Genomic DNA, 10,457 nt, shown 5'->3' with positions numbered 1-10,457 from the left:
ACGGATCTCTATGAAATTTGGCACAGGTTTAGAGCATAGTCGGGAAGAACACATAGGCTACTTTTAATCCCAGGAATAGTTATGGTTCCCGTGGGATTCATTAATTTAGCTTTTTAATGTTTACTCGATCAATCTGCAACGGTTCAACATATCTTATTGAAATTTGGCACAGATATAAAACAAAGTCTGGAGTACACATAGGATAAGCTTCATCCCCGAGAAATGTCCGGTTCCCGAGGGATACGTTACTTTTTGTAATTCATATAGTTTGTATGTTTTCTAATACTACGCGGACGAAGTCGCGGGCAACAGCTCGTATTATCTATTTTACATTTTTAATTGCCACCCACTTTCCAGCGACAGACATGGTATTAACATTCTATTGTCTATGGTATTTGCAAACTTTTTATTACTGTGTTTAGAGCTATACAATTTTCTTATCTAATTGAGTGTTCAGTTGAGAGATAGCAAAAAGCGGTTCAATGAACTAGCCCACGAAATAGGATTTCCGAGAATATAGAGATCGTAAAAAAAATATTAGGGATATAATCGTTTTATTTAGATTATCCAAATCGTAATGGATATGTGAGATAGAAAAATATATAACTCTATTTGATGAACCATGAAAAAATACTATCGTTTGATGTCTTTGGTTGCAAACATTTAACTATTTCACTATATAAATGTGTGTATTTTCTATTATGTTATTGTTATCTACATGCTAAAAATTAGAGATTCCTAAACTACCTCGTGTAAACCTTTATCGAAATTTTACTGGTTTCGGTGACCACTTTGAGTATGACTGTTATAAAAAAGTCTTTACCAAGCATCGGAACAAGGCACAGCAAAAAAACATCTTATTTCTAACTAGCTTTCGCCCGCGACTCCATCCGAGCGAAATTAAAAGAAAACAAAAGTGACCTATGTGTTCTTCCACGGTATGTTCTACATTTGTGCCTTTAACAAACATTCATGTACAAATTTTCATATTTACAATATTAGTAATATGAGAAGTAGGATAAAAGTAAGAATTTCGAACTACTATATTTTTAACACGCTCACTGCGTAACTGGCCGATGTCGGCTTAACGTGGTACTTAGGCCGATGCGGACGAAGAAAACTATGTCCCTCTCGCCAGTCAAACGATTATCTCAGGTAATTACATTATATACAATAAAATGTATACATTGTGTTTGCACAGAGTTAAAGCAATTTAATCTATCCTAGTGCTGGTAGGTCTAGAAAGACCTGCCTCGCACTGGCGGAAATATCTTTGGGGGCGCATTTTGGCCTGCCGCACCATATGAAAAATTATGATTTTACTTATCGCAGTAAACGTGTTAAACTATGAAATAAAAAGTTTTATAATTCAATTTATAGATGTTGTAAGTAAAAACATAATAATTGTTGGATTTCAAAGGAAACTAATATTCACATCGTAACTTTGTCTTAGTACGAGAATGTATGCGAAAGGTACAATTTATTTCCTCCTCCGGTAAGCGTGTTCGTAAATATTAATATAGTGCATGTGATTAAAATTTTCCACACTATGTTTCTAACATAAATTTGCAAGAATATTAACTAGTATTTCATTATAATGAATTGCATTAGAACATAGTATGAAACATGCTGTTTTAACGGAAAATATGAGCTATTTTAAGATCTTTGTGATAACGTAATTGTATATTTATCTATAGATAAATCCTATATATGCATATATTTAAATAAAATGAATGATTTAGTAATTATTTATCGTATCTACTTATAAATTATTAATAGTCATATAATAAAAACAGCATTCCCGCGTCAAGAACTTGAAACGAACTCTCAATAAAATACTGACCTCTACTAAATGGACAGGCTGATTGTGTGCCTATATGATTTTCATTTTGGCGCTGTCGGTTGCGGTTTTGTCGGTGGCGAAGCTTCTAACAACATTTTCAAGTGTTAGCAGTCATCAGAATGAAAAGCATGTAATAACCAACCAATAACCTATCCATTTAAATATATTTTTGATGTAAAAAGTGCCTGTGACATTGTGTTGACTTTCCAAATTAAATAACAAACCAACGCTAAAGGTACGTTAGCAAAACAACAATCAAATGGATCTAAATGTTCTGTACTAATGAGTCTGAGCTCTGGTTTAGTGCTAACCGAATTTGATGTTGTTTGTCTAGTATTTACATAGGCCGTAAACTGTTTATACTTCATTACTATTCGAGGTTTATTAGTTATTAGTGCTCGTTCGCGGTACTATCAGACATAGCCAATAACATTTCCGCAAACATTAGTTACATTCTAATAAAAGTCCCGTCAAAATTGGACCAGCCGTTTCAGAGATTACCCGGAACAAAGGCAACCATGCTGATAGATCGATAGATAACCTTGACCTTGTAGATGGTCTGGATGTACATCTGTCTATAAATCCAGACCCTCAAATTTTATTAAAATGTCTATAATTGGTCAGGATAGTACGAATGTATGATTGAGTTATTATGGTATTTATTCCGTAATAGTGTTTCAAACTTTCGACATTGTTACAAGACATATTAAATTACTTGAAATAAAAAAAACAGACGAAAAAATGATGAGACTTATATTTTGGTCAAATATTGTATTTTACATTTAGAGCATTAAAATATAAATTTTAATATACTCGATATATAAAATGGCAACACCACATTATTAGTTGCCATGAAAAGTGTTTGTTCTTGTAAATGATAGAACATAAATTCATTAGATATTCATATAGTATGTTAGTACGAGTTCTACTTTCACAAAAGCTCCGCAAATTTCAGTTCAAGCCATTTGCTAAATTGTTCTACTAACTATACCAATTTATCTATGTCCTATGTCTGATATTTTTAGGTTGATTAAAATAAAGTGAACCATTATTTTACAGTACAAAACATTAAAAATTATAATGAAGTGTTGTTATATTGGATTTTCTTCGTGAAATATATATACACTAGCTGTTGCCCGCGACTTCGTCCGCGTGGTATTAGAAAACATACGAACTATAAAAAGCTACATATTTCTCGAGAATGAACCTTATCCTATGTGTACTCCAGACTTTGTTTTATATCTGTGCCAAATTTCAATAATATATGTTGCAGAATGATCAAGTAAACATTAAAAAACCAAATTAATGAATCCCACGGGAATCTTAACTATTACCGGGATGAAAAGTAGCCTATGTGTTCTTCCAGACTATGCTCTAAACCCGTGCCAAATTTCATGGAGATCCGTTCAGCCGTTTAGGCTACAAACGCTAACAAACATCCATTCATCCATCGTAACTTTTGCATTTATATTTATATGATATATGATATGATTTGAATAGAAAAAGGTTTGTTACAAAGTTCTTGAATGAAAAAAGATAGTAAAAATCAGAATAAATTATGTTATCATTGTTTTGTTTTATATATAGTGGAATTAACTTTTGGATTGGTATACGAAATGAACATAACCAATTCGTTTGATGATCGTCCAGACGGCGTAAAATATGATTGTACAGACTTAAAATAAAACTTATTTTACCAAGAGAATTTCAATATCAAACATAAGAAGTGCAGTTCAAAGATCTACATATTATTATTTTTTTCACTAAGTCTCCACATAATATATGCTTTAGCCTTTCTTGCGAACTGAAATTTGGTTAGGGTTCACTGAGCAGTTAAGATTTGTAGATAAAAGTAATCATTTTCTTTAAGATTTAAACCAATCACAAATTGTAAAATTAATTAAACTCATGCATTGCAAGAACAATTGGTAAAACAATTTTAAAATATCTGTTTAAAAAATTATTAACAATTCGGAATAAATACGAATGAAAGATCTTTTTAAGTTGGGCTTAAAAAGTTTTTTCTTTAAACAGCAAAATAAATAACAAATTATTTTACGGCTATTACTCACTTTTTTCGGTGACGACACCGACCAGTTTCAGTTTCCTTCTTCAGGGCAAGGGAGTAATGGATTTGTATCGCGGTCGCGTCGCGCCTCGCACTGTAAACAAAGTAAATATTTCTAAATACATCTTTTAAATCAATATAAATACTTCTTTTAAAAAAAGTAACCTTAATTCAACTTTTATAACACAAAACAGTTAAATTGTTACATAGAGGCACTTTTATAATAAACTTATTAAGGGTTGGTCACCGGATACTTTGTGTAGTGTCTAAACTGACTAAAAAAGTTCAGATCACATTTGATTGAGCTACAGCTCAATAACTAAATTACCAGCTCAAAGATCAATGCGATTTCTATATGATAAGCCTACATACCGAGACCTGCGTAGTAACGCTAATTTTATTGTTCGACTGACGACTGTTCGAACGACAACGTTTAGGCAAAGCGCCATTGCTCTCGTCCAGCTCAAGCCCGGTAAAGCCTCTATAAGATAATCAGTGGTATATCAATAATGAAAAAGCTATACGCTCTTTTTTAAAGCAGCGGGAACAAGTCCATGTTAGTTGAGTTACCCTTGACCACAATGTACATATAAATCTATTATAATATTATAAAGAGGAAACATTTGTATTTTTGTATGTATTGAAATAACTCAAAAACTACTGGGCGAATTTAAAAATTCTTTGACTGTTAGAAGGGTAATTTATCTGTGAGTAAAATAGACTATGTTTTTTTTGTTATTTTTTTATTTCACGCGGGCGAAGTCGTGAGCAACAGCTAGTGTGTATATATTTAACGACACATGATTCGTTTTTAGAGTCTCTTTTGTTTTTATTAATCGTAAACATTTGATTGATACTTCTATATAAGAAGTGGTTTCGATAACGTCGCTGAATCCTTAAAATGTGTTCAAATATAGACTTTAATTGTAAAGTTTAAGGTACAAATTGCATGTCTTAAAAGACCTATTTATTGTCAATACGCCTTATGAGCTATATTATTTATTCTTAAATAAAAGCTGCGAATTTTGGACCGAGATGACTAAAGATTATATGTAGCTAAGTTGGAGATAGTAAAGTATTTTTACTCTTACTTCAAACTAAGAATACAGAAAAAAATTTAATCTACAATTGCAGCGCGATTGTTTTGATAATGCACTCACGGTGTATTCTAGAAACATCCTTCGTAATACAGCTGCCGACGCTTTAGTACTATAAATTTTGTTACTTTTAGTATACGAAATTTGAGAAAATTCTTTCGCATGAAGTAAAAAATGTGACCAAATGACATGGACTACCTTTCCAATAATAAAGAATAATAAAAATCGTTCAACCAGAAGTAGAGTTAAAAGTAAGGAAAACAAGAAAAAACGTACAGACGAATTGAAAACCTCCTCATTTTTAGAGTCAGTTAAGAAGCAAACATCATTATTCCATCATTTTATTGCAATAAAATTATCTTTTTATCGATAACATACATATTTCTACGGCATGTTTTACTCATTTTTTTTCTCTCGACTGACCAACTTTCTCTAATGAATCCGTATAGACAACTATAATGCATTGAGAATTGTCTAGTCGGCATAATTTTATATAAATAAACATCCGTAACCCCGTCTGTCTGTCTCGATTGTCATGTTTCCTACTTCCCATATTTCATTACGAAAAACATATATTTTTTCCTAACGAATAACTCTAGTAAGATAAACAACTTCGTTAGCCGAGATCCTAAGAGCTAGCGCACACCTTAAACTAAACTATCGCACAACTGTTTAGTCTCGCTTTGATTGCTATTAGCTTATATGATGTGCCCTCGACTCGATTTTTAATTGTGCAACTAAAGTGAGAGTCAAAATGGCGGGTGTACCATCGCGAATTATATTATACCACTTACTAAAAAAATGTACCTAAAATTATAACGAAATTAATTACGTTCTAGAGAAGGTACAATTTTTTTTGAGCGAGTACAATTTTTTTAGGTACATTTTTTTAGTAAGTGGTATAATTTAATTAGCGATGGTACACCCGCCATTTTGACTCTCACCAACTAAACAGTGAATGAGGTGCGAAACAATCGACAATCGCACAACAGTGTGCGATTGTTTAGTCAGAGGTGTGCGCCTGCTTTAAGGACAATTTATAATATTTGCGTTAAATTAATTTCTTTAACAGACCATTTTTATTATCATTATATTGATTATACTGAGGTTATTCAGACGTTAATAAAACATTTTTCCATTATCCCAAGCATCTTTTTATATTGTAAGCAATATCAAAACTGTAAAGCGTTTTGTCCCTTTAAAAAAAATGTGTTTGATATTTAAATATATTAAAACACGCTTTTTCCATACCCAGACAGAGGCAATAAAAATGCTACAAGGTTGTTTTGATGTCCTATCTAACCTTCCCTTTGTTGGCTATAAGTTCGAAAAAAATCAAACAATTTTTTGCGATCATTTTTCGTAGATCGACACCAACTAAATTGCTTTACAATGTAAAAATTCTTTAATAAATTGAAAACCGAGTGATGTTAAAACATAATAGTCTTAATTTAAACTTATAAATTTGTCTATTTTTTCATAATAGTTATTAAAATATCATAAAACTTTTACAACTTCGATTGATTATAATCCGCTGGACGTCGAATTTATGATCTGAAATATAGTGCCCTTAAATATAAGGAGACTATCCCTGACCTCGGTCTACCGAATCTATTATAAATCTCGATAAACTTCAGTATCATATAAAACACACTTATATCTGAAAGTAAAATAAGTTCATATTCATAGTAATTTTATACCATAATTCCTAATATCTATACTATCTATACTATTATAATAAAGCGTAGACACACACTTCTTTGTTGCCTAAGATGTCACAATTACAGCATATTTGTGAATAATTCTTTTTTTAATAAAAAGCCCTACACTTACGTCACGCTTTAGACTATATATTTTAACGCCATTAAACTTAGGGGATAAATATTTTGGATAAAAACCCTAATGTGGGAAAGAGACCATTAGTTGCTGCCAACATAAAGGAAGCAAGGTTGTCATCATGTCATGTCATTTTGACATTTGCAATTGATAATTTGACATGTAAATAATAGAATAGAATTTTCATAATTTTATGCGGATGAAGCCGCACGCGAACAGCTAGTCTTAACGATAACAATTGTTGAATCGCCAAATAAAGAAATGTAAACGTTATTGTCTCGGATTTCGAGAGGGTTATTAAATCAAGGTCGCTTTTATCCCTATTTAAAAACCTCATTGTTACATAGTCTTTAGACGTACTGACAGACGTTACACAGTATAATGTAACATGTAACACGGCGAGCAATTGTAAACTTATTTTAAATCATACTAATTCTACTAACACTATAAATGCGAAAGTTTAGATGGTAAGATGTAGCTAAACGGCTGAACGGATTTCAATGAAATTTGGTATAGATGTAGAGGATAGTCTGGAAGAACACAGGCTTCTTACTTTTGTTTTTTAATTCCACGGGTACGCATTCGCGGGCGAAAACTGTTTTTAAATAGTTTCATCCAAAAATAATCACTCTTTCATTCAAATTAATTTACTTCAAATTGTTAATTACAATACATTCTGTAATTATTTAACATTTTAAAACATTATTAAGAATTTGATTTGACTATATTGCTCAAAATTTACGTTCTTTTGCACCAAATATATTTCGGTACCTTTGACTTCACCATCCATTCTACTTTCGGTTCGTCGAACCTAAATTGGCTTTTAGTTCCAAGAATGTTACTTTAGTAGCGATAGAGGCTCGATTGTCAATCCTCTTTAGATGAGTAACTTTTCAACAAGTTGGAGTTAACGACACACAAAGTAAGGCAATTAAGAGTTCGTAGATAAATTCAAGTTTAGAACTTTCAATAGATCAAAGTTATTACATTTGAATAAATAGTACATAACTATAGTAAATTTTTAATAGTACTAGCTGTTGCTCGCGACTGCGACCGCGTGAAGTTAAAAAATAACAAAATACATCACATATGTTACACACAGATAAACTACCTTTTAAATGGTGAAAGAATTTTTAAAATTGGCACAATAGTTTTTACGTGAATCCAATACATATAAAAATCCAAAAATAAAAATCTTTCCTCTCTATAATATTAGTATAGAGTATAAAGTGACAAATGAATAAGCGTCCGCCGAAATTATGCATAATAGCGAATTTTCCATACTTGCCTATGATGCGTATTTTTAATCTGCAGAGAAGGGGACGCACAGCAGAGGATATATCCCTACCCCGTCAATTTCGATTTCCAACAAATTGAAACGTGACTTTATTGGTTTTCAAATAAAATTGGCTAGACTAAATTCCATCACTGTGAAACTTTTAGTTATTCCGAGAATTGTTACTTTATATAATTTTATAGGTATTTTATGCATGTATAAAACGCTTGTTACTATCGTAAAGCAGAATTCCAGTAATTAAAACAATTTAAAACTCGTACAATAACGTTACGCAGCCAATGGACTGGATGTATGAACTTTTATTCATTATCATTAAAGTAATTATGGGGATAAAACCAGGTTATATCATTTAGTGGAGCCCGCTTTAACATCTTCGCACGAATGGGCTTGCTCCCCACATCAATACCACGACCACACAGAAGACAGGCGTAAGTGGAAGCAATTCCACGTTTTGTTTGATGAGTGTGGTGTCGGAGTCCCTTTTCCTTTCCACCCTATTCTTAAGACGAAAGGAAAAGAGGATTTGACGGTGAAAGACACGCATGAGAAGGGGAAATATTCTATTTATGTGCGTCTCCTCTTCCGTTGATTAAGGGTTGACAACGCTTCTGCAATTTTGGATATCTATGGGCAGCGGTCGTTTCTCCATTTCGTCGGATGCAGGTGGCCGTTAGCTCGTTTGCCACCTTATAATGTAAAAAAAAGACGTTACATATTTAAATATTGTTTCAGTATAAGGCTGTAAAAGTTTTAACAAATATTTTGTTGGTTATAATATATTTGCGCAATCCGATTGAAATTCCATTAGAGGTCTAATGTAAGGGCTCATGTAATATTAAAATTGATTCAACCTTTCTGACCCATATCAGAGTAATACAGGCCAAAGAACATCTTATTAATGATGTCTCAGTAAAAGGTGTTTCCTTACCATAAGCACCAATATAGAGTAAAACTAGGTTATCACTATCAATGTTGATTTTTTATAAATCATGAAAAAAGTTACTTGTACTACATTTTACCTTTAAAAGTTAATAAATTCACACTCATAATGTATTCATATAAAGCAACTGCAACATTTAAATATGTAACAAATGCGAAGCGTTAAGGATTTGTTTCAGAATACGGCCGTAAAGGTACTAAATCAATGCCAATCTTTGATCACATTTTGATCGAATGTACACATAAAATTAGAACAAATATACCGAAATCTACTATATCCGTAAAAGTAATTTAAATTTACATTATCTAGCTGTTGCTCGATTCTTTATCAGCGCGATTTTTTTTTATAAATATAGCCTATGTTACTCAAAGATAACATAGCTATTTATTGGCGAAAGAAGTTATCAAATCGGCCTGGTAGCTTTTGAGTTATTCCATTACATACAAAAATAGAAATATTTCCTCTTTATAATATTAGTACAGAATGGTATATAGTATAAATTGGTTCCAGAATAGCAAACGAGCTTGAAAATTGCATAAAGATATTTCGAGACTATATAGGTCACAAGGGAAATAGGACTTATGTAAAAAATACAGGATAAAATAAAATATATAGTTACTTCAACTGTAGAATTCGTTGTGAGACTGGTAATAATACTGACTCTATTTTTTCAAAGAAAATAAAAGAGACAAATATACAAGAACTAATGTCACCAAATTGGATACTCAAGGAATGTAGGGTCTATCACGAATAATTGCGTGATACTTTCGAAAGCGTATTCGATAAAACTTGTATGCTATTACAAGAGGCGCTGCACAAATCAAATACAAATTTCGAAGACGTTACAAAATTTTTCAAACGAAAATTCATGATAAGACCTCGCATCTGTAGTTATTCGATACGATACGCCAAACACAGGCGTCACAATAAAGTTAAGATTGATTACACAGACGCCGGATATATCAGACAAACTCAATTCACGTGATAAATCGTGAACCATTCCCTTCAGAACTTGACAACTAGGCCACTAATGTATATCTTACAGACATAGAGATTTATATGGATATGAACAAGTACATAAATTCTTACACTATATGTATACTAGCTTTCGCCCGCGACTTAGTCCGTGTATAAATTAATACTTTTTTTTAATTTTTTTTCATCCATCCGTCTATCAATCTAAACTTTCGCATTTATATTAACTAAGAAAGTAAGACTAGTAAGTTTACTCAAGACTCGAGACCGTCACCAGGGTGGGATAGGGAGAAGTAACTGCCCTACAAAGAGTCGAAAAATAAGAGTAAAAATTAGATTTTTTCACAAAAACTTAAAATCCACTAAGGCAATGAAAGCCTTCACGCTAATTAATGTAATTA

The 10,457-nt window shown here is 32.0% G+C and overlaps 1 protein-coding gene across 1 annotated transcript in view; it reads right to left on the bottom strand.

Moving 5' to 3' along the window:
• Positions 1-3,942: 3,942 nt before the first annotated feature.
• LOC106105347 (cAMP-responsive element-binding protein-like 2) overlaps positions 3,943-10,457 on the bottom strand; it is a 38,086-nt gene continuing 31,571 nt past the window's right edge. Inside the window, exon 5 of the mRNA XM_013285637.1 lies at positions 3,943-4,005. Coding sequence (XP_013141091.1) covers positions 3,943-4,005 — 63 coding nt within the window. The remainder of the gene's footprint in view (positions 4,006-10,457) is intronic.

This window comes from Papilio polytes, unplaced genomic scaffold, assembly GCF_000836215.1.
Source record: "Papilio polytes unplaced genomic scaffold, Ppol_1.0 DF822845.1, whole genome shotgun sequence".
Taxonomy (NCBI): domain Eukaryota; kingdom Metazoa; phylum Arthropoda; class Insecta; order Lepidoptera; family Papilionidae; genus Papilio; species Papilio polytes.
The sequence above is the reverse complement of the archived record's forward strand: the minus strand, read 5'-3'. Positions and strand labels throughout refer to the sequence as shown.